Source organism: Apteryx mantelli, chromosome 8 (assembly GCF_036417845.1).
Source record: "Apteryx mantelli isolate bAptMan1 chromosome 8, bAptMan1.hap1, whole genome shotgun sequence".
NCBI classification, from domain to species: domain Eukaryota; kingdom Metazoa; phylum Chordata; class Aves; order Apterygiformes; family Apterygidae; genus Apteryx; species Apteryx mantelli.
Window position 1 is genome coordinate 28,902,951 of NC_089985.1, and position 26,146 is coordinate 28,929,096.

At 39.4% G+C, this 26,146-nt stretch overlaps 1 protein-coding gene across 1 annotated transcript in view; it reads right to left on the reverse strand.

The window, feature by feature from the left end:
* Window positions 1-2,207: 2,207 nt before the first annotated feature.
* GIPC2 (GIPC PDZ domain containing family member 2) overlaps window positions 2,208-26,146 on the reverse strand; it is a 29,471-nt gene continuing 5,532 nt past the window's right edge. Inside the window, exons 2-6 of the mRNA XM_067301012.1 lie at window positions 21,512-21,697; window positions 17,883-18,063; window positions 14,329-14,438; window positions 13,107-13,188; window positions 2,208-4,023 (exon numbers count right to left, since the gene is read on the reverse strand). Coding sequence (XP_067157113.1) covers window positions 3,869-4,023; window positions 13,107-13,188; window positions 14,329-14,438; window positions 17,883-18,063; window positions 21,512-21,697 — 714 coding nt within the window. The 3' untranslated portion in view covers window positions 2,208-3,868. The remainder of the gene's footprint in view (window positions 4,024-13,106; window positions 13,189-14,328; window positions 14,439-17,882; window positions 18,064-21,511; window positions 21,698-26,146) is intronic.

Consider the following 26,146-nt stretch of genomic DNA (forward strand, 5'->3'; position numbering starts at 1 on the left):
ATGTGACAACTTATTTATGCACAACTAGAAAATGCAAGTAAACTACTAAATTGGGTACTGATGCCATTATGTCTTATGTTCTGGAAACAGCATATGTAAATGAGAACTCAAAATTATTAAGATCTGTCATATGCCTTATTACAGTAAGTGTTAAACAAAATTGCAATTGCTGTTTAAATCTTAATTCTGAAATAAATTCCACAAAGATATGCCACTCTTACAAGTGAGCTCTGTGCAGCATTAGAGCTTTAGAGATTTTTATCTTGCTATTTTATCAGCATAATAAGATACACATTATCATTTGATAATACATTGCTTGAACATTAATTTCTCAAAATACCATCAACAGCCAAAACACATGAGCTGTTATCTGCTATAGATAACTTCTTATGTGTTATTTTATAAATATCATTCTTTCAAGATAGTTTTTGCTATTTAAACAAAACTTACAGATAAAAGAATTCTTAGACTTATTGACTTTATAATCTGTGGCATGTTGGTCGCTAACATTAGAGTATATAATCATTTTGCGACATTGTCACAAAATCAGAAATTTGATTAACTTAAAATGGGCAGGGAAATAACATTAACTTGTATAGCAGTTCATTCTTGACATTTCAGTTTTCCTTTTCACCTCCTAAAAAAGTTTAAAGCATAAAATATGACCAACCATGTTTTTATTACCAAGAGTGCATTAGTTGAAGTAGTCCCATGCAAGCCAGCTGGGCTCTGCTGCAGTACAAGACAGTGAGTTCAGGCTCATAATTATTAAGTACAGAAAAAAGCTATCCAGCTTGTACTCTCCTTCTTAAAACTACACTTTTATCAGAATAATATATCGTCACGGCCCCACTTGAGCAACGGGACATACAAAATTTAAACGTACATTTTTAATAATTTCTTTAATTTTATTTTCAAATTTTGGCTAAAATTCAAATTTCCTTATGAAGTAATGTATTTTTACTCGAGTTGAGCATAGCCTATTTTTTAAAATATATCTACATTCAGAAATTGAAAATTACCACACACATTTGAAGATAAATACATTTAATTTCTGAAAACACTAGCAATAGGATGGACTAGAAAAACTAAGAATTTTTTTTACATCTTTTGAACTCTTTAAGTTTACAGATATGTATAAGCTCTGTACAGTACTCATTTCATAACAATAAAATTTATATTACATACAAGCGTTTCCTAAAGTCAGAGATACAAAAACAAAACATTCACAGTAACATTTCTAAAACTGGCCGTTACCCCCACTGAAAGCATTTTCAAGACTTCATGCAATATTTCATAACTAGAAAAAAAAAAAACACTTACTGTAATGCCTGTAAAGACTGAAGTGGAGCTTGGGAGCCTTCTCAAATAACGTAGTAAAGTGAACGAGGACCTTTTATCTCATGCCCAGGACGTCAGCACAGATGCAGCCAAAGACTTTGTTTAGACAGTTAGGCTCAGGCTACCGAGATGTTTTTGCTCAACACTGGTATCTTAACCTTGTGCCATTTATTAACTAGGTGACCAGTGGAAATCCACAAATAGCATCTAAGATCTGATTACATTAAAATATTAGTGCAGGTTTAACATATGTACTGAAGATAGATACAGAATTTCCATTCTTGATTTCTCCTGTCCCCCCCTACCCTGGAGACAGCTTTGGTATAACACAGGCACTTCGCGTGCAAAGCTGGAGAAGAAAGTGGTGTTTACGGTGGTGTTTTACTAGAGGACCCTGCCAGAGTCACTCTGACCTGAGCTAAGCCCAGACGGCTGCAGAAAGCAGTTGCCCAGCTCTCGGTGCCCGGCTGCACCTTCCTGCCACCATCCAGGTGCCAATATTCACATCTGGGGACTGTGTGATGTGCCAGGCCCAGGAGCCAAGCTGGCTGAAAACTAATAACTTTGATTTTCTCTAATCCATTTCCATGTGCAACTGCACGAACACGAATACCAGCGCCAGCATGGAAGAGGAATAAGACACGCAGCCCAGGAGCAAAATCTGGTCCACCTCTTTTGGTGACAGCCCACTTGGTAAGACTAACACACCCACAGAACAGTACCATAAGCTGTTTAGAAGAAGCTGCAGCTTACCCAGAGATGGAATAAACCAAAGTTTTCAGAAAAACACTCTTAGAAGTGTCATTGTCTATCGATGCTTAAGTGTTGTGCTTTTAGACAAAAAAAAATCATTAACACAGAATGTATAAAATTCTTGGCATAGTCTTTATTTTAATTTAAAAAGAGATCGCTACAAGACAGTGAAAGACATTTTCCTCAGAAGAAAAGTAACTAGACAGTGATTTAGAAAACACACTTTTCTAATACCTATTATTTTATACACTTGTGCAAATATAAAAATACAACATGATATCTTCTTCCCAGGTCAGGACCCACATTCTTGCTCATTTTGGTTTTCAAGGACACTTGTTACATGTTATTTGGCTAAAATGTAAATTGCATAAACATATATATATTTTTTTAACTTTAGAATCAGTATAATAATCAACTGGAAGTAGCTGTTTCTAAACATACAAGCAGACATCTGCCTTGATTAAAACCAAGTGCAGCAAAAATTGAAAATAAATCCAGTTATAAGCAAAAACAAAACTTATTCCATTGCTCTTGTTTAAACACAAAGTGAACAGGAGTATAAACACAGGCCTAGTGGATGTATGGAAAGAGACAGTTTATTTTTAATAATCTGTGATTAGTAAAACATTATCATAAAAGGAAATATGCTTATGTACAACATGATTTGAAAACTAAACATCTAAAATGAGTTAAATATATTTTTAGGTTTTAGGCATGCATTTTCATCCAATCTGTGATTGGCTGAGATTTTACAACAATATGTAAAATGTAAGCAATCGCAGATTGCATGAAAAAAACCCTCCAATTTTGAGCACCTTTTTAAATGTCTCTCCTACATTGCCATGTGAAGAAAACCACAAAAAACAAAGAAGGAACTTCATATGATCTCAGCAAAGCATTTAGCATATGTAAAGATCAGTTAAGTCCTTGATTAGTCACATCCTATGGCTTCCAGCACCACATGACAGGTATTATTCAATTATAGGAATAATAATCAAAATTAACATTTGTTTCTTCCTACGCAATTACTATTGCAATAATATGGCATCTGAGAGTAAAGCAGCAGCTTTCTATCTGTTTTAAGCATTTCTACTATCTGTTCATCTTAGTAGTATGTAGACAGTGTGTATTACGACCTGAATGAAAGCAAGTCTTTCTCATTCAAAGATCTTACCTCTCACAGTTCAGAGAAAATTTTTGTTCCCTGATTTCAACTTCTCCAGAAATTGGGCAGCTTCTTCCCAACACTCTCTACAGAAAAGACTACTTCCAGGCCAAAGAGTAAGAAAAACTGAGATTTCAAGTTTTCCACAGCTCTGTGTGCTTGCAAACATAAGGACAACAGAAGACCAGGAAATTGCAGTGTATAGCTGAGTGGTGTTTCATCGAGTTTATAAACCTTTCTTCAGAAGAGATAAAGTAATCCAATCTCTTTGGTGCATGTCTAACACTCTTCAGAACGTTGATATCAGACTATGGGTACAATTAGAAATACCTAATTTTCATAAAATTCATATACAGACATACATATATATATCCTTTTCCCACTCCTCACAATGATTTCTGCATATAAATTGTTTCTTTCGAACGTGCAGTTGTCAGAACTTTGGGCTTACCTCCAAATTTCTGCTGGAAACCTTCCTTTGCAAAACAAAAGTTTCTGATAAGAATACTAATATAGAGCATCATGGGTTCACATCAATTAAAAGATCTGATATATGTATTTGAAAATCATTTTCTATTTTCAAACAGGGACTGACAAACTGCACAGTTTTCATTGAAGTCGCCCTTGCTTAGCATCACCTATTGCTCCCCATACATCAAAGACAAACTCGTCTGGAAAAGCAAAATCTCCAAGAGTTTCATCCAATGCCATTGCAAATTCATCTGGGTTTTTCTTGTCTCTTCCAGCTTCCACCATTGTTGCAGCTAGAAAAATGCAACAAAATAATGTAATTAATCGTGAAAATGACAGCTAACATATATGGCCAAGATGCCTGTTGAACCTATATTTTCAAGTAAGGTCATCTTAGGGAGATTTAAAGCTCCCCTACAGAATTTAGGATTCGCTATGATTTATGTGCTTATTTCCCCCTACAGTAGCTCCATTCTGCTCTGCAAAACAGGAGAACTTCCTTACAATGCTAGTGATATAGTCTTCTGCTAGTTTGGGGGAGGTTTAAATTTTAATTTAACCAGTCCTCATTTTTATCTTATTAAATTATATTCAGCATGCATTACTGAAGACACACGATGCATGGGTCTAAAGACCAGGGTCAGTGCAACTCCTCTTCTGGGATAACACGACTCTCATGCCAGTTCCTGACCAACTTCCTTGAGTTTGATATGAGCTTGCCAATCTAAATCATAAGATCAAAAGGCAAACTGGAATATTTTTCTCCTCCAGCAAGTCAGGGTTTAAAGTGGCCGAGTCTTCCACAGAAAGCAAAAAGGCTTAGGGATTGAACATGGAAAACAATGTACAGGCTGCATAATAAATACAGGCAATCAAAGTAATATGGATTTTCCAAAAACCACCCAGCTTAAATATTGAGCATGACCAGCATTTGGAATGGAGTAATGATAAATGGATCTAGAGAAAACACTTAGGTACCCTGTCTATTTTAGGAAAAAAATTTCAGATGCTAGGTTCAACTCATGTGCTATGTAAAATGCACAGAAAATTAACTTCAGGTTTGTTAGATTCTGGACACAGTATGTATGCAACTGGCTGAAAACAGCTTGCTCTCAAGAGACTTTTGACCTCTTCCCCATTCTTTTATTAATCCTAGGACCTTGAACAGATTACCTGTATACCTGGTGAAAATAAGCACACTTACCTTATTTCAAAAGTACTTTGAAATCTACAGAAAAAAAGCTTTAAGTCATCTCTTATTATTATGAAATGTCAGAACTACATATAATATCTCAGCAGAAAATGAAAAGAGCTCCAAAAATTATGTCTGAATTATCTATTCAGCTATCTATTCTCTTCCAAAGGAAAAATGCACAGAAACTGAATATACTGCAAGAAGTGCATGTTAAAGTTTAAAACAAAAAAAAAAAAGGAGGGAAAAGTTTGACCAACCAATTTCCTAAAGAGAAAAGAAAGACTTTAACATAAATATTTCAGGGGCAAATTAAAGCCTGATGTAAAAACATCACCAAGTTCCTGAAATTTTTTCGGAAGGTTAGAAAGTCTGCAGAAATCAAAATAGCCATGATGCAAAAACTAAAGCAGAGGCTACAGGGTAAATATCATCAGGCTTTCCTATACTTGCAAACCACTGGAACAGGGAGCTACCATTGCACTGTTTAAGTGTAATGCTGCAGTATATAATCCAGCACACGAGCTTCCAGAGACCTGGCTGACAGAGTGCCGGGAAGAGAACAATCTGATGAACAAATCCTATGCTGCCCTGGGGATCTGCAGCCTAAACCCCCAAAAAACACTTCAGAGTAGTAAAAGAACTGAGTCATTAACTGTGAGCTGCATTTATTCTTCTACTTAGATCTATATTTCTTTCAGTTTCGTCCAAACTAAAGACTGGTTTTAGAATTGTTCCAACATGAGCGTATGGGTTTACTTCAGTTATTATTTCCAGCTCTGAAAAGCAAATCTTAAATTTATAGCACCCTAAAGGCTGGGAAAATTTGTGCTTATGCTAGTGGGAAGTCAAAAGATCAAAGCTGCTGCTGGAAGTTTCAGAAGTCTCAGCCAGGTGGTTCACCTCCTGCAGTGACACGGGAAAGGACTCACTGCCGTGGACAAGCAACAGGAGCCACCAGCAACCAGCAACCTCCTGGCACTCGAGAAACGCTGAAGCAGAGACTGCCAATACAACAGAGGCAGACTATGATATCTGGTACACTCACACTGTCCAGCATTTTCTCCTACTAGACAGCTGAGTAACAAAATTTATCAAGGTTTAGACACTAGTTTGGACATGGCTGTCAGTGGGTGTCAGCGGCCCTGGGATATTAGAGCAAATGCAACCCTGAAGGCTCACATGTCTCTGGGTCGTGGCCCCTGCACCTCCCAGAAGGGCGAAGGTGTTGGCAGGGAGGACAGGAGCAGCTGTAAGTTGGGCCAGGAGAAACCATGGGCAACAGGCTGTGGTTTGAGGCATGCCGCAGTTATGAGGGATGAATGCAGTTTATTTCCTAAGCTGTCTCTGCTCCGCTGTTGTGTCTGCTCCACAGTATCTGTCGATATTCACAACAAAAGAGGGTATTGAACCATAGATGAAACCCATATAGGCTGCTGCGTTTTGTGATCATCCTATACACCCACCTTAAACTGCAAGATGTTTTGTATCATTTGTTATACACCAGGTAACCACCGCTTTGTTCATGAATATACCAAATGCTAGTGTCACACTGGAAGGATTTGATAGCTTCTAGCCTTTTCTCAGAGCAATATCCAAGTGGAAAACATATATTACAGTGCCTGAAAAGGGAAGGACATTCTAAAACCACAGAAGACCACCGTCACCAGGGCAGTCTACTGTGTACTGCTGTGTACTGTGTACATTGCATTGTATCAACGTGGCCAACTCTCTCCAATATAAGCAAGATAAATTTCTCCTGCTCTAAGGTTTTTTAAAATGCATTTAATGTTATTTTATTAACCTGAAACTCAGCTCAAGTTTACTGACATTTATGAACTTCTGGCAAACAGTGTTTGCTATTATGCAAACTTGTAACAAGCTATGAGCAAAATTGAGCCATATTGTAGACGTCAGCAACAATAGTTTTGAACAAATTTTATGTTTTGATTTTAACTGCATTCAGACATGAGACTCAAAACAGAAATTTCAAAACAAAATTTCAGCATGCCAAACAGTGCAGTCCAAGGCAAATTCACATAAATCTTCACTGTTATCGAAACAGCTCAAATGTAACCCAGCTTCCAGGGCACTGCTATTGGTTCTCAAGGACTCTCAACATTCGTTTTCCTGCCAGAAGAAACCCTAGTCCTGTCATGCCAATTCTTTCCACCCCTGTGAAAATCCTGGGACACTGACTCAGAGGAGTCTGGATGGGAAACAGGCTTTAAACATGGGACTCTTGTTCCCGACAACCGTAAGACGAGTCTTTGTCCTGTCAACACCTCTCTCTACCCCCAGATGCTGCGGCAAAAGAGGGTCCTTAGAGGAGTGACCCTGGAGGAAACGAGGTGAAGGGCTTTATTTAAACTTCACAAATTTCCAGTTATGAACCAAGATATGAAGTTACTCTGTACAGACATTGGGAGAGGGCAGAGAGCGAAGACCTGCACAAGGTGAAAGACAATTACGATGCAAGAACAAACAGCTGTGGATATATTTGCCCAAGATATTAAAAGAAGTAGCCATCAGAGAAGTTAGGATCTAGAAAAGCGTTCCAACAGGAAGAGCAGGAGAAAGAAACTTGGCCAGTATAAAGATAAGTTGATCAAGATATATGAAAAGAGCCGTACAACACAGTTGTCCAAGAGAGCAGCAGTAAGACAATAAGACACGGCATTATGTTACTGTCCAGCTGCCCTAGTTTAAACTTCAGGATTGATAAGCTCTAGTAATAAACTCTAAGACTGTCATTAACTCAAAGTGTTAATGTCAAAACTCAAACACAACTCTGTTTAAATATTGAGCTTCCAAAATTATGAAATAGTGCCTTAAAAATATTTTTTCAGAGGTTTATCAAACTGGAAAACAAAATCCACTAAACTTGGACAATCAAGATAAATTGCAACCCAACCAAGCAGGAACCAGATGTCACTGTCATTTAAAAGCAGCAGCTAGGAATAAAAGTGTTTTCTCATCTGCAATGAGCACCTGTAATCAGCACTGCCAGAGTACACTTAATGTACTACATTTACAAATACACGCTTCCCTTCACAGATTCACTTCATATGGTGAAATATGCTCCCGTGAAGAGCACCAGGACTTCACTGCTGGTGTGTACTTTTTCTGTAGCTTAGTGCTGACCTCTAGTGTCAGTAGAGTTATATTACCACACAGTAAGTGGTAATGCAAGATGCATGCAATCCTTCCCGATTTTCACATGCAAGTTGTGCCACTAACGTAAACGTATGCAGAAAGCTGAACCCTGCTTCACTGGTTTTAAGCATACAGAAGCACTAAATAGGTCTCCTCTGCCACTCGGGATACATATCCTTGTTTCATTTGCAATTAACATAGACACACGTGCATTCACAGGATGTTTTTGTAGCACAGTTGGAAAATTCTGTGCACAACATGCATGTTTACATAGAAATCTGCAATGCATAATTCCTCAGACAAATCAAAAAAAATCACTGATTGCCAAAGCATTTAGTAGATACTTGCCAACTTGAAGAAAACTTTGGTTCTTAGAGGGTGATGGCTCCATGCCAAGTTTCCTTCCCTCCCCTCCCTTTTCCCAGCTACTTCTTGTAACAGCTGCACAGTAAGTCATTACAGGAATTTTAGTCTAACAAAGAGAACAGTTATTCCAAGTTTTGCCCTCACACCAGATAGCCCCATCTCTATACAAATATATATATTTTTAAACTTCATTTCAGGTAATGCTCATACCTGAGAAGTTTTTTTTGCATATGAAAAGTTTTTACATATGAAAAGTTCAGCAAACTCAAAAGAGGAAGGAAAGCAGGAGGAGTTAGAAGTCTTCTCAACTTTAACTGAAAAGCTCAATACTGAGCTTCCCAGAATGTGAACAAAGCAGTATGTTGTTTTTTTAAACATATTACCATGGAAATAACTTTGAAGATCTTCTTTCAAGAAATCTTTATTTTCACTTTGGACGGACACATTTAGCATGTGTTCTGAGATCTATGATCTGCCTGCCATTTCTACTGATTACACCTTATAGGTCTTTGCTACCTACATCCTATCCTGTAACTCTTAAACAAACTTTTTCAGAAGTCTTTACAAAAATATCAATATTTATTTACCTGTAACATTATCAGGAGCTCTGCCTGTATCAAAGGTAACTAGTATTATTATTTTGGCATGATACTTTTAAAAAGTTTAAATTCACATTCAGCCTCCTTATGACATGACAGAAAATGTAGTGTGCCAATGCAGTTTTCAGTGTTTAACATTACTTGGTTTTGGCTTCCTGTTGAACACTGTCAAGACAAGGCATTCAAGGAACCAGGGGAAATGTCATTCCTTCTTGTTTCTTTTTATTAAGTACCGATCCTTCTTGGAGTGGTGAAAGTTCCTTGCTTAATCAGACTTGGTACTTTCACAAAGCTCTCATTATTCTCTCAAAGCAAATGAACAGTCAACAATATACACACACTCTGGCATTATAGCACACACACATATATATTCAGTGATCCAAATTAATCAATCTGAAAGGTACAAAACAAATTTGAGAAATTTGAGGGGAGGTGAGGCAAAAATAGTCCTTTGGAGAAGGAGGTTTGGTGGCAGGAGGGAGCAGAAAACAGCAGATTCAGGGAGAATATCAATTAAGTCAAAGCACTTGAAAAAAAAAAAATGTATCCGGTATTTCTGGGATAGACTGAAGGGCCAAGAGAAGAAGCTTGGTGACAAAAAGTTTAAACTTGTCAGAGACAATTTGACTAGACTGAAAGTTTGGGGGGGGGGGGGGGTAAAGGTGGAGAAGTTGACCTGAAAATCTTCTAAATAGAAATGCAGAGTATACAAAGATACATAATTGTCTGACAATACCAAAAGGAGAGCAAAAAGGAAACAATCATCCAAAAAAAATAATAATAGAAAAAAAGATAGGGGGATAAAAACTAGCCAAAAGACACTTAAAGAAAACAGGAAGAGATGCCAAAATTTGGAACGGAAGCCTTCCCTGCCATAATTTTTCTATCAGCAACATTCTGGGGTTGGATCCAACAGATCCAGGCTCCCTCCCTCCCAGGGTCTTTGGTATCAAGCAGAGTCCATCCTGATTCAAGCACCAAGGACTGAAAAAAGAAATGCCACTAAAAGTCTTCACTGGCACTGCTTCCTGAGCAGTTGGATTGTTCATGTTCCTTTACCAGGAAGCACTAACAAGTTTTAAATTAATTGGTTGCAGCTCTCAGTAACCAATTAATGTTTTAAACAAGGCTGAACCAGCCCAATTTCTAGTGTGCCCATAAAATGGCTAAGCAAGACATTTCCAGAGCCAAGTGTACATTCTGCAGACAAAGGTCAGTTTTCAGGAAAATGGAATAAAGAGCTGAAAAAGTAAGAGTGCCTTTCAGAGGCAGGTATGTAAATCTCGACACCATTTAGATCCCTGAATTGCAGAAAATAACAAGCTGTGCCAGAAAAACAGTAATTGGATGCATTTCCATTAAATGATTTCCAAGCATTTTACTCCAACTTAGGTATTTGTGTGTAGATCTACTCAGCCATTCTTGAAACTGTCAAGATACTTAACTATGCAAAAATTAAGGGTTTTATCTCATCTTTAATTCTGTCTGTAATTTTACATTATTTTTCTTTCTTTTTTAAATTCTGGCTTAAAATTGGGGCACTGTTTCAAAATTCAATCACACTATGGAAGTGTCATTTTAATGGAGATAAAAGAGTAATATTAACTGACATCCAAAGCTTCTGACAAACAGAACTGCATGGGAGCGAGCAATGATTGAGATCTTAATCACTTGTCGGCTGTCGCATTGTGATGACTTGCATTTTCAACTAATCTGGCTTGAGTAATGAGTGAAATTTCTAGCTGAATGGTGATTGGCATTCTCTGAATGAATCCTTTCCTCATATTTCATTTTCATGGGTGACTGATCACATCTAGGATATAAAAAAACCTGACATATGTTAATTGAACAGATTTGTGACAGGTGATTAGCTCTCCATTCCTAAAGAGTCCTGGAGTTGTTTGATTGTTTAAAAATGATAAAACTTACTTTCTTTTTTGTCATCACCTTGTGGCCCTTGATTCTAAGATTTGAACTTTAGGAAATGGTTTCAAAAGTGCAAATTAAAGCTACATGAAACCTGGAGTCTTTGATTATGGTAATTTCTATTTGTTTCACTACCTTTTGGGGAGGAACAGAAGGAAGAGATGAAGAGCAAAATAAAAAACCAGTTGGAAGGAAGAGCTTAGCTCCGAGGACAAAGATTTCTTCATTCTTTGAGCATTCTTGCAAAGCATTCTTTGAAATTTTCAAAACTACACACTAAAAGATGCAAGGAATTAGAGAATTCATGGAAAAACTCCACCAGGTGCTTTGTGATCAGCTCAGCTGTACATGTTGAGAGCTGAACTCCTCAGTCTACTGTACAAGAGCCGTCCCGTTATGGTACCAAGAGCCGAAAACACAGGGAAAACCAGCTCCCACAGGAATTCTCTTCCCTGTCCCAGAGCAGAGCACAACATTTAGGCATCCCAAGAAACCATGCTGTAGCCTAGGATCTCAAGGCCCTGGGCTATGGACACTGAAACCAGAACCCTTGGAGCTGCTTATTAGACCTCCAAAATACTGCCCATAAAACCAGGAGCCTGGAGACCACAGAGCGGGAACCAGTGAGGATAGGAGCCCTGAGCTGCATGACAAAAACAGCTCCCAGACAGGGCAGCCAGCTCAAGCCTCGGGAGCTTTGACACCTGAGCCAATGACGAACTGATCAGCAGAGGCTGCAGGGGAACCACAGGACATGGGATCCCCCCAAACTGAACAGTGAGCCAACACCGCACAGGGCTCCAGGGAGCAATACTACATGCCAGAGGCATCACACATTAGAGTTGCTGAAACAGTTTTTGAGAATTTTCAGTTTTTTGGGAACTGGAAAGTTTAGACACTTCCTGCAAAAGAAGTTTTGGCCAGCTCTACTCTTTGTTCCATGTCAGGGAGCCCATCTCTACCTTCATCTGGGGAACAAATAGTACTTTACCTACTGTTTTCCTCACAGGAAAAAAATTGAAGAAGCTGCCAGATAGATACTTGCCAGTAGGAGCAGCCAACACAGGACTTCTGGCTATTCAGATGATCTCCTATTGTTCTTGTTCCTCTGTGCTGCCTGCTGCCTGCCCAACTCTCCTGCATTGCCCTCAGTTTCATGCCAGACCTATTCTCTCAATGCCTTCTGCTTTGGCTTCCCTTCTCTCTCAGACAGGCTTTCTTTTCAGTATCTCTTTCCATTTAGCTTATCCCTTCCTAATTCTTGGCTGACTTTTAGATATTACCGTAATAATAAATACCTTTCCCTTTGTCTCAAGAGAGGGGTTCCAAGGCATCACCGGTTCCTCAACACTGTCTGAGGACTACCTCCAGCCGCAGCTCCCTACAGAGGGGCTTGTTACTCAGCTAGACTGCAAAACATTAGTGGCTTCTTCCCTTACAAAGAGAAGTTCCTATTTAATTGTTGTGAGACTAACAGAGAGACAACAGCTGCAAGGACATGTTTGGTGCAATTAAACATGCATTTTAAGGAACTTTGGATACTGAGGTTGAACAGCTTTTTCATTATAAATTGCCAATTTTAATGGCTAGCAAATATTCCGGGAAGTTTCCTACGTTTCTTCAGATCACAGGCTTTAGAAATTTTGATAAACTTGTGCAATTATTTTGTCAGCTCCAATGCTAAATATTTGCCCTTTCACTGCTGAAGATCTCAAATTCAAACTTTAGTGATCAAATTTGGTGCGTCTATGTCAAGGGACAAAAGGGAGCATAAGTAAAAGTAAATAGATGTGCTTGTCCTTAACAATTCTTAGACATTATGCATACAAATTCCACTAGAAAATAACTGCTGGAAGGAAAACAGAGATGACAGTAAATTAGTTGCAAACAACTAATACTCTATGCAACAGCATATAGATAACATACGGGAAGAATAAAGGATGAATTAAATTATGAGGTTTGTAGTGAAAGATTCTTTGATAAAGAGATACATTTGGAGAAAAACGGGAGTTTTTGAGAATCCACACTGGACAAATTTTGCCTCAATATCCAGAGATTAAAATGCTTACAAGAGCTTTACATTGCACAAAATGAGAAGCGATTTAATCATGTAGTAATGCATGTTTTAAATACTCACCTAATTCAATGTCTCTTATCCCCATATATGTTTCAAGAAGTTCATCCACCTTTTTTATTGCTTTTTCTTCAGCTTCTGATGGCTTTGTTGAAATAAAGGGAGAAACAGAGTAAAAGCATGATTATGCCTATCTTTGCAGATTTCAAAATAACCAGCAACTGTCCACTGATTGCAGCAGCTCCCATCCTACCCACCTAGACTTACAAAACCCAAAAGTAAAATGCATTATTTCACTCTCTTCCACTCTTCTCAAAAACCCTAGTCTTCCTACTAGTGCCAAACATAGACATGCAACTCTCACTTTTACCAAACTAAACACGAGCCTTTCATCTCCTGAAAATACAGATCTTCATCAAATCCTCACCAACTTTATGCAAACCCAGAATAAATAACATTCTTCTTCCAAACCTTAATCCTGATTTTACACATATTTGCGTCAGTGCAAGTCGTTAGCCTCTCTTAACCTTTACTCTACCCCAGTACACTTGGCAGCATCAGAAACAGAGCCAATTCTTCATTCGTCCTTTCCCTCTGCGCCTTTTCGACACCTCTTGGTCTAATCCAGTTTAACCCCATAGATGTAATCCCTAATATCTAAGCACAGACTCTGTTTCTAGATTCCTCCACATCCACCCTTATTGTGCTAGTACTGCACCAACTAGCTGGACACCAAGCTGGTCAGTCATTCTTCTGCTGAGCCACAATCTGGCAACACTTATACCCACCAAAGGAAAAAAATCCCAAAGCAAACAAATACCCCATTAACACACACAAAAGCAGCCTGCCAAAACTCCTCTTGGCCTTGACTGATCTCAGAGGTTCAACAGGACAAGCTCTGGGCAATCTGACCCAGCTTTAAGTTAGACCTGTTTTAGGCAGGAGGTTGGACTAGGTAAAGGTCCCTTCCAACCTAAATAATTCTATGATTCAACTACATAGCACTTAATATGAAAGTGTACATAAGTCACTGGATATTTTCCCCTAAAGAAACTACTAGTCTTTGGTCCTCATCCAGAATCATATCCTAGTTCTTCAAACCTTCATTCATCTAGGTATAAACCAAGGTCTTCAACTTAAAATAAGTATTTCTCCCTGCAGAAAGCAGTCCAGCAAGCTTTGTAACATACAGATTTTTCCTTCCTGTTTTATCTTATAAACCTTGGGGAAGAGTAAATCAGGTGACAGAAAATTTAACTATTCCAGGGCCCCAAGATAACCATACCATTTCCTCCACAGTGGCAGGGCCTTTTGTTCTCAGTCGAAGTGTTTCTCTCCCTCTGGAGATTTTAGCCTCTGATAGAGATCCACCTTGTGACCTTGGTTCCAACATTTCTAAAGACAAAACAAAACAAAAACAGGAAAAAGAATGCCAAGCAAAACTAAGTATTAGTCAGAATATGATGCATATGATTTGGCTGATTACTGCATTACCTTCACTTTTTATTCTAATTATCATCGAGAGATATCTAAAAATTAAATCATTATTCACTGTATTTCAAGTATAGCTCTGCTGATAATTTCTTTGTCTTCAAATTTTGAAATCCACTTGACTGCACTAAACATAGGACTTCAACTGACCAGTGTGTCTATGCAAGGATATTGCACTCAACTTCATATGCATACTTCTCATAATTGTATCTCTCTATTCCACAAAGTATAATTATTTATTACTTAATATTAGATAATGGCTGAAGCCATCAGCTAAACGTTGATTTATCCTGGTCTTTGCAGACAGACTTTTTAGCAGGTTTAGCATTGCAACATTTCCATCCTTCACTGAGGCTGTGATGCAAAGACTACTGCTGAACAGGTCATGGGGCTAATGAGCCAGATTGAGCTGAACATGCCTGTTTCTTTCATGCTAAACAACTTGATTATTTTCAGTCACGTAGCTGATATGTTCATATGTAGATTTGTTGGACTTCTTCTGTAGGTTTCACCAAGGTCAGGACTTCACGCCTGACAAATCTCTAATGGGAATATCTGGCTCTACCCAAAGTTTTCTTTGGCTGAGTTTGGCTTTTCTGGTTTAACCTTGGGTAAGGTTTGAGCTACACTCCCGTTAGTAAATGGATTCTGAAATCATTTAAGACTTGGCTTGTTTCAGCTTTCCTGTTCTAGGACAGAATTTTACATTCAAGATTGGCAATTTCTTCTTCCTTAATTTGCTATTAGATGACATGGCTTTAATTTATTACTGACATGGGAAGTTACATATTTTATCTGAAAAGTATAGAAGAGAAGAGATAATTTTGTAGAGCTCTTTTAACTGTGCTGCTTTCCCCATCAGATTATTCCTTCTGTTTATAGCAAACTTCTCTAATAAGCTCTCTTTGAAAGTAAGGGTTTAAGGTTCTCTATTCATTATTCCTAGCTTTGTCCAACTCATCATTCTTACATGAGTAGCCAAAATCCAGATTATTCTGCTAAGCAAGGTTTAAAAGTGAATTTTAACCATTTTTATTTTAAAAAATAGATACTGCATAGTCTGTAGACATAGAATCAACACTACTCTAAATCTTTTTATGGCTTCAAGGACAGTTTAAATTTATCCTTAAAGTTTTCACCATTTCCATTAGACTTGTTTTAAAATGCCAGTTCTCATGCAACGTGCATCTTCTTTCATTCTATCACCATTAGCACCTTAAAACTCATGATTTGACATAAGCTCTATTATAGATTTGCAATACTTTGGACAAACACTCTCTGGCCATCAGAGAAAGTATTGTTTCACATCCACCTACTTTAGAGTTTGTTTTACGCTGCCTTTGCTTGGTTTCTATTAATTTTCCACTAATCTGCAGAAGGCTAGCTTATGACTATTAAGGACCAATCTATTTCAGACAAGTCTTTAATTCTGTGCTTTAGGTATTGCATTGACTAGCTGAGGTAGCACGTGTGCATTTGGTAGAAAGGCATCCAACCAGTAAATTATACTTATTCCACACACTGCTGGTAGGAAGAAAAAACAAATAAACACCTCATAATCTGACACAAAGACTTGTCTCTTGTCTAGACCCTTACAAACTTTAAAGTAGCTAGATTCTGTTGAAACTATTAGGAATTCAGCACCTACCTGTCCAGCAGGATCTGGATCTTATTTGTAATCCCCTCTGGGGTCATTCTCAGAGTGCTGCACCTTAAGCCCTATCTCCTGTATAAATCTATGCCTAAAGTTCAACTGCACCTAAGGTAAGAGTCAGGATATTCTAAGAAACTTAACACCGGGCACTGCAATTTGTAAATTAATTTCAGTAAGGTAAAAAATAAAATGCAGCTTCCAAAAATCTTTCCAAGAAGTTCTGATTGCCTCTTAATTCAATTTTAGATATTGCCATGGAATTAGCAAGTTTCCTTCTCTCCATCACAGGCAGACTAAAAGGTATCTTAATCACCTTATTAAAGTAAGTACTATTAGTTAATGGCTGAAGTCATCATCCAAATGTTGATTTACTCTGGTTTTTACAGACAGACTATGTAGCAAGTCTAGCATTGAATAGAAATTACAGACTTGTATTAAAAAGTTTTTGCTATATAGCTATTTGAAACACTATGTATTTTTAATACTTCCTGAGCATAAATAAGTAAATGTCTATGTTATATGTTAAGAAGGAAGTGAACTTATCTCCTAAAGCATTAGAGATTAACTCATAATCCTCATTCTTTGCAGCAGCACCAAAAGAAAAAAAAAAAAAAAACCCTTCAATTCCTCTCATTTCCAATTTCTGCTGTTATTCTGACACCAAGTGTCAAGACTGGTGTATGACAGGAGTCAAACTGGTAACAGATAAAAAGGATTTGAAAAATAAACATTTCAAGCTTTTGCTACTATGGTGAAGATGGTGATTTTGAACTTTGTGTCAGTGCAGGTGTGAACATATATGCTTATAATTTAACAGTTTTTTGAACTATTTTTGTTACAGAAAAATATGAATATGAATGGTTCGTGGAAAAAAGATCCAAAATCAAGAGAATAAAAATTAAAATGCAATCTCTATTTTGACTCTCTAAGCTAAACTAGTAGGCTTTTTTTTTAATTTTACCAGACCCAATGAAATCAATGTACAAAAGGATTAGCAATTGGTATGCATTCCTCCTATACAAAGTATCACTTCCTCCTAGCATACGGGCAGCAGAGCTAGAGCTTTGCCATACTGCTTTTCTCTGACCCTGAGTATACCTGCTGCATGATTAGAGATCCACAAAAGAAGCTGGGAAGAGCAGGAGGGCACGCAGCAAGGGGGTGCTCTGGGGAATCGCGGATTCTGCTTCCTGCAGGATCCCTTTGCCTTAGGGAGCTCCATCCCTGGCAGAGGGCTCCAAAGCGGAGAAGCGGCACACGAAGGATCAGGGATTGCGTATCAAAGACACAGCAGGAAAGAGAGGAGGAGGTTCAAGGGTCAGCACATCGGTCAAGTGATCCCTGCTATAAAACTGTGTCTATGAAACAGTTCTTGTACTTGTCTTGCACGATCCTGGGGTGGCAAAGGAGTTGAGACTGCGGGGCTGAGGCGGCCCACCGCAGGACGACCAGACGCCCAAGCCAGAGGGACAGGCTCCCAATACCAGCACTGCGGCCGGCAGACAGAAAGCAAGGGCAGGGGGAATCCATTCATAAATTTCCAGCTTCAAAGAAGAACACAAATATACCTTTTCTAGCAATTATATTAGCTTGGGTGGGCACCTGCCTGCAATCTGAAAACAAGCCTACAATGCAATGCAATGTCCGTATTTCAATAGCTGGTGAACAAGGTGGACAGTATCCAAGTCACTCACCAAATGCTTTCATGGGCTCTATCAACTCCAGCTTAAACATCTGACCCTTCTCCAGATCTTTTAGCATCTTGGCAACTTCATAATGCCGACAGTCGGACACATTTTTTCCATTTATAGTCTCTATGTGGTCACCCACGCAGACTGTTTTGATTTGGTCCATTAGGCTGCCTTCTTTAATTCGCTATTATTTGAAAAACAAAAACAAAAAAAATTAGAAACATTTCTTTAAAAGATAAGCAGGTGATACAACAGAGTTTCAAGAATGTGATCAGTTAAAAATGTCAGTAACATTGCGCTCATCACAGCAGCAGTGAGTTTTCTGTATAATATCTTCATAAAACATGTTTTGGAAAGCATTATTTTTAAACAATTTTAAGTTGCGCTGAATATAAAACCATAAATAAAACCAAAATAAAAAACGTAAATTTGGAAATTAAGGCTTTTGAATATTTCCAATATTTTTGTGTTTACAAACTCAATCCAAATGTGTCAGTAATGGGAATAAAGGCCTATTCTCAGTTAGGGCTTATTTAGTGGGAAAACTTCTATCATTTTCCTCATTGAGCCATATAGCTGCATATTAAAGTATTTCCTCTGAAATAATAATAAATCATAAGAAATGCTTCTAACATAACCTCATGGAATACAAATAGTCTAAAAGTCATAAAATGTAACAGAAGTTAGTATTTCTAGCTTTAGTAAAGTGAAATTTAGAAAGTGAAAAAAATTCTAATCATTAAAAGATCTCTGTGATTTATCAAGTCAGTTAAAGGACACTTAAAATTTCAGTGCTTCTTTTTGATGTTAAATGCTGTCATATTTATCTATCATGTGCTTGAGTCATGGAAAGGCTATAACATCCTAGAATGTCTTATCATATTTTGCAGAGATACAAATTTACTTCTAAAACCCTCCTGAACTATGTGCTTTTAAGTAAAGACTGAGGTTGCATCACACAAACTTTGAGTCAGTTTACAGCGAGACAAGGGAGATAAACATATTGCCGCCTACTCCTGTAACACCTAGCCCAGCAGCGTAGCCATCTCAGCAACCCGCTCCTAGCTCATGCGCGTGTCTGAGCCCACGCGCGTGCCTGCAGCCGAGAGAGTCAGTGGGAAGTGTGAAAGTGCTCCCTGTCCTGCCAGATACTGAGACAATTTTTAACTTCAGGCTGAGTTTAACTCTTTTGAGTACTTTTGTTTAACCTCAATTAAAACCAAAAAGAAGAATCTTCATGGTGAAGGAAGAAGGGGTATTGGACACGCACAAGAAACCAGGCCCCAAATGTGTTTCTGTTCCTGGGTGCCAGGGTTCAAAACCGTGCCTACACGCCACAATTAATGTTTAGCACTAGCGTTAAATTCATTCCCATTTAGCTTTTCTTCTTTTCTTGGATCCTAATAGCAACACTGTAAGTAATATTGACTAGCTATTTGCATAGTATTCAAATGAAGTTTCATATGAGGTGGTTATTATCCTCACTGCAAGTTAACTGACAGACAGCCAAGCTATGTTGTTACAGTAATTAAGATGCAATTGATACGCCTCTATTTCAAATGCTTTACACTCCATTTAGAAGCTAGGATCTGTATTTCCAGTACAATCTGTAACTCCTGTTAATTATGCTACTCCATTTTACAATAGCTGCTTACACACCATGCTGTAACAGCACAGTCTTAAGCATTTACAAAATGCTTCAAAAGTTCAGATCTTACTCTCTGAATGACCACTTTAAATCTATAATGCAGCTTTTCATCTGGCTATGTACCCAAAAAGCAGATTTGTGACAGTAGCATGACACTAGGTTCTGGTTTTACTAAGGCAAAATAACATCAGATCCCGTAGCAAAAGAACCCACAGTTTTCAACGTCAGCTGTAAAATTTGCCTGAGTTATGTATTAAGCCTAGGTACTGTCCTGTTATACAAAGAACAGTAAAATTACTGCAGCCCATAATAACCATCGGTGGGTTGTTGAAAGCTAAGTTTAATATTGATTGTTAGTTAATAATGGAACATAGCAACGAAGTTTTAAGAAAAGGAAATATATGAACAAAAATAATTCCACCAAACCTTTCTTTTTAATTAGAGACTGTCTCTGTTTTGTGATTTAGCTAGAAAATCAAATATAAAAAAGATGCAGCTTTTACTTTTGTATATCTGTATTTTCTATGTTGTTTAAAAACATCCATTAGCTAAATATACACAGCAACAGAGTAGGCTCCTAGAAACTCCTTTAAACTGATGCAGAACTGCATTGCCACCAAGATTGCACCATGTTCATCACGCTGCTAATTAGACCAGTAAAAGGAAAGTAATATAATGTTTGTTCAGACAAGGTTTATGAGGTTTGTTGAAAACTGCAGCCCACTTTGCTGGTGCGGTGAGGGTGTTCGTTCCTCCTCCCCACGTTTCCAGGCACGCAAGGAGGGGAGCAAGGCTCCGCGCGGTGCCGCGCACGGGGACCTCAAGCCCTGCCGCGCCGCTGACAGCACCTTCTCATAAAACGCCACGCGAGCGGCAGCATGAGCGCGTTACGGCTGCAGGGACGCTACCACTAGAGACTCGGAACTCTCGTCCATAAACACGCAGCTCAGGCTACGGTTTTGCCAAACTGCTTGCTGAAACCTCCACTGCGCCCAGACTTTGCCAAACGTGGTCTCAATCACGTTTTTCCACAGCAAAGGCTAGCAAACCTATTTCTAGACCACGTCCATTTTACACCCAAGCTAGCTACAAAATGAGTGCAGAATACCACCTCTCCAGACACAGCGTTCTGCTTACAGTGGCAATAAGGACAGCGACTGGGATAGTAGGAATCAAAGGGAATTACCAGTGCCTCACTAATAACTGGTAAGCAGAGTAGATTAGAGCAAGGCATCTTCTAAAGAAGGCAGAAAAACTGGTTAAGGTTCCTAATATCTAGTATAGCAAGAAGAGCAACATAATTTCCTCAGCCTCTATTTGTCTCAAAACAGAGCATCTGGAGGTCACGCAGAAGATGATAAAGGAAGGAATTATGATTAATACATAGCACAGGTTACTGCCCATATGTTCTGCTCAAGCTAGTTGTGGTAAACTGTGTTAACCAATATCCTTAGCACCTTTTATTTCATCCTACATAGCTAAGGCAATGACAACATTGGAGAGATGAAAATGCACCACACTTGCACCTGCTCTCATAGCACAGGAAGGCTTCTGCCCTGCAAATGGACACTGACAGTACTGAAAGAGCAGTGTGATCTCGTTATCATACGAGTGACAGATGCTCGATAAGCAGCTAATCAATGACATCAGAAAATCACCATAAAAGGGAGGAGGGGGCGGGTGGATATAAGTAGCATCTAACACCTTCCACCCTCAGGGTAGATCAGAAAATACAATGGCCACATTATATAGCTGATACACATTTCAGAAGCAGTGAATAAAGGAACCATTTTGAATGACATGCAGTACAGAAATAGCTGAACTAATTTTGAATGATGTATCTAAAAAAGCCATTTTTTTTACTTGCCATACATAGAATAGTAAAAGATTTTATAGTTCTAAAGGATCATTAAAATAATAATTAACCTGCTATAGTAAGAGAAGCTTCTGTAGAACAAAGTATTTCACTGATAATTAATTTTACCTTTATAAATGCACAGCCAGTTCCATTGTCTGTAATAGTGAGCCCAAGCACATCCTCACTTTTAAGAGCTTCCACTTCTTTTCGTTGTCCTTTTACATGGGCAAATATGAAGTCTTCAAGGCCAATTTGTGCTCCTAAGAGCTTGTCCATATCAACTTTATGAGTGTTCAAAGTGCAAAACATGATCTGTACAGGAGAGAAAAACAAATTATCTCGAAGTTAAATAACATATGAGGTTTGGTGAGCTTGATTAGCTGACGGGGAGATAAAAGGAGAGTGTAATTCTGGCTTCTTTGAAAGATCCATAGCCAAAGCGATAATCATCCTCCTTCTCCAGCAGGCACAGGAGGGACAATATGCTCCATCGCCTCATGTGATGGGTAATGTCAATAGCTCAAACTCTACAGATAAGAGCTGGCAGGGAGCATAGGAAAAAAAGAGAAGTACCAGCGTGAACAGCCTCTCGCGGGCCGGCAGAGGGAGGCCAGGCGGATCAGGAGCTCCGGCCACGGACGCCTCGAACCGCCGGGTTCAGAGCGACCAGCAATAACTGACCCACACCTCAGGGAAGTTTTCCTGGCCAAGACTTTGTGGGTGTCATACTGGTATTAAAAATCCTTCAGCGGTCATTTCTAAGCACATAGTTCTTGTGCAACCCAGCTAAGAGCCCGGCTGCACCAGCTCCAGCAGAAGCGGCAGCGCGGCCCTTCGCCCTCGCAGCACAGTGCTCAGCCGGGCACCACAGCCCCGTCGGAAACTGGAGGCGCAACGGCAGCGACGGGCAGAGTAGCTCTATAGCACACTGCTGTCTTAACAGTATTCCTTCATGTTGTGTTAATGATGAGTCTTAAAAACAAGATTTGAGACTTAGTAAAACATGGACAGAAACAACACATTGTGCTAACAAAAATATATACGATGGTTGCATACATATATCAGCAAACACAGAGCAAATCCCAGTACAGCACTGAAGATCCCGCATAGACTGAACAAAAAGTGCTGAACAGTATTGACACACCTGGTGACATATATTTGAAAAAATTTAATCAAACCGACTCAAGATTTTTTTTTTTTTTAATGTAAGAAGCAGCCTTTTTATTTCGCGTTACCAATATCAAGATATTTGGAAAAAAAACCTGTAACAGGAGAGTATTAACAAGAGGCAGCCTGCTGTAGTAACATGAGGATATTTGCTGTTTCAGTCACATTATCTTCATTTAATCATATAAGTTTTTCAGAGCAACTCATGAAAAAGAAAAGGCGCAAAGCACCACATTAAATGCAAGAATTAAAAAAATGAGTATATGTAAGCCTATAACAAAAAAAGTGAATTAATTCCAAAGCGTGCATAGCACATGTAAAGCTTGCACTAAGCATTTTATTAATCCATGAAAACAGGGGAAAAAGAGAAGATGGTCTCTGAATTGAAGTGTTTTGAAGCAGCACTTTTGAAATCATTCTGAACAGAAACAAAAATACTTTTGGTTATCATTTCCAAAAACATGTGAAAACCTTGCTACTATTTCTTGGGGGGGGGGGGGGGGAAGTCAGATGGATCTTAGCATATTACTTACTCTAAGCAGCATTTGATTAGGGCAGCACCTCCTACCCAGCAATATAAGCTCCCTCTTGGAGGGATAGGTTTGATTCAGTCGTGAAAGAACTTTTTGCTGCTTTTACATGACTATTGCTGCAGCATTAATGGAAGTCAGAGAGAGCAAACTGAAGAGCCACAACCACCTTCCGCATCATCTTTCACCCACCTCCAGCTCCACCAGGACTTCTGCGAGATGCCAGTGCCTGAGAGCAGCACTGTGAGAAAAGGCGGTTAATCAAAGCCGAGGCGTCGGGGGGAAGGAAACATCCTGCACTGCCCCGCGCGAGCTCAAAGCACCTCGTCTCCAACTGGCTCGTGGAGTTTCCTACCAATTTTCCTGCCTAGCTAAAAAAAATAAAAAATTAAATAAAACCATCCAGCCCTTCTCACAGCTGGAGGAGCTGCGTGGAGCCAGGATGAGGGCCGGGACGGCTGCCCTCCTCTGCGGCCCCAAGAGAAAGCAGGGGAAATTGGTAAAATCCGCTTCACCGAGGCAGAGCTCCCCCGAGACCGTCTTTCGAGGGCGGCTGAAAGCCGGGGAGGAGGCGGTTTCCATCCCACGGGCCCTCCGCCGCAGAGGCCGGGGCCGCAAACCCCCCGCCACGGAGGCCGGGGCCGCAAACCCCGCAGGTCGCTGGCGCATCGCGCTTTTCCAGCTGCAGCAGGACACACTCGGCTCTGGCAGCGGAGGAGATGGGCAGGGAGTAGGAAAGTAGCTGCCCTGCATCCGTGGGACACGGTTTTCCTTCTGGAGGCGCCTCAGACACCTGCTGCCTCGCAAACACCGCCGGGGCCGGCTCCGAAGCGGAGGTGGCCAGAGCTGCGCCAGCATGCGCGAGGCGGCAGGGAGCGGGAAGCGGCCGGGTCCGCCAGAGAAACGGCCATCGAGAGCGGCAGGACACCGTCCAGCAGCCCTCGCCCGCCGTGGCCCCACGGGTCCCCAGTCCGGACCGCAGGGACATGCCGCTCCCTTCCACCCCCCTCGACTCGCGGGCGCTGAGGGGTTTCGCCCCTCACCGCCCCCCAGCGCCCCACACGAGCTTTCCTGCCCTCTCCCGGCATCGCTCCGTGACAGAGGGAAACGGAAATTAAATGCTCACTAGCCTATTTTGATGTATTCCAGGTCCAATGAGAGTAAAACACTACTCTTAATATATTCCATAGAGAGCATTTAAGTTTCTAAATTTTTCTAGAACTTTGACTCTATTTAACCATGGTTTGCTTTCTTTTTTTCTTTTTTTTTTTCTTTTTTTAAAAATGAGGATTTAGCGATGTGGTGGTGGTTTTTTGTTTTTCAAAGTCCTACAGAAAAGGCTAATTGCTTATCTCACCACCCACCAAACCACCACCATGTCCTAACGTCTCCGGCGACGAGAGTCGTAGCAACACTCGTTGAGCAGACTTCAGCTTTCTCCTCCCAGGTAACGCAAAAATTTCAGCTAACCATCACTCCTACAGTAACATCATCTGGAGAAATTCCAGCTGGTTTTAAGTAGAAATTTAAATTTTACTTTATAAATCTTAATTAATACTGAGGATTAAAGATTATTTTTACCGAGAAGGTTCGATTCAAGCAGTTTACACAAAGGGCTTTATTTAATATATTGTGTACAAATTTATATACAAATTTTTAGCTTTCTCTCAAGCTACATAACTTGGCCAGTTCACAGCTGCAGCTCAATTTTTTGTTCTTACAGTGAACAACAAGCAGTATGTTTTTATTTTTTAGAAGGCATCAGTATCCTTCATCTGACCTTGTCACACAATCACCTAGTGACTACTTTCACACCTTTGAATAGATAAAATTGGCAACAGAACAGAAATGTGATATTTGGAAACTCGATCCAGTTTCTCTTTTTAGACCTTCATCTGGATGGCATTCCCGCCACAGCCTGCAAGTCTGCAGGACTCTGAGTCAGTTCTGCACTGCCCCCAGGGCTGAGAGCATCAGCCAGGCAAAAATAAAACTTAAATCATCCTTTATCCTCTCTAGCAAGCGACTGTTTTTTTCTCAGAACAGATATGCACAAAGAGTAAGGTGCTAAAGATGTATCCACCCAGAACAACATACAGTTACACCACGTATCAGTTACGGCTCAGCTTTATTTGTCCATGACTGAGAACTGCCAATGCAAAAATGACATTTTTGTCATAACTTTTACATAAGTTTAATATTGGTACCTAAGAGCAGCTTAAATACTTAAATTCAACAGCAGCTACCATAGTACACCCTTTTCATTCACTCAAAATAAGACTCAATATTCTTCTAAGTAGTAATTTTCTTACCAAGAAACAAAACAGAGAAAACAAATATGCAGATTTCATTGTAAAGTCTTCTCTCTCTCCCCACCCTGACCCTTCAGATACATTTGATCTTCAACTCAGCATACCAGTGCTGTGACATTTCATGCCAACTTTAGCGAGGTATTATAAATCATGGCTGTTACATCAGTCGCCAAGTATCTAGGATACCTCTCTCGCTGCAAGCGTGGTCTTGTACAGCATGCAGAGCAGCAGGAAATTCCACTTGGCTGGGAGAGACCGGGGGCTGATGCACAACCTTATAAAATAGATTTCTTAGATAAGATCACTAACAGGGATTAGCCCCTGCATCAGTATTTTCAATGATAAGAGACTACACTAGCCAAGAAAAACAAGGTTACGCTATGTGTTATATAAAGCAAGAGACTGTATTAGCCAAGAAAAACAGGGTTACACTATGTGTTATATAAAGTATATAGGATATACAATATGGTACTGCATGAATTCAGGCATACATATTAATCATTCTCATCTTCCAAATTAAGCCTACATCTTAAGAAGAACTCAAAAATAATTTGACTGATTGATGACCTACTCAGAAGCTATTAAAAGTACTTTTTAATCAATAGACTTCAAACCACTTTACAAAAGAAATCATAATCACTTTCTCTATTTAACAAGTGGGGAAGAGGACTCCTGCTATTGAGCACAATAGAACATCTGCTAACACATTTCCCTATACATCTAGGTGGCATTATACAAAGATACCACACCAA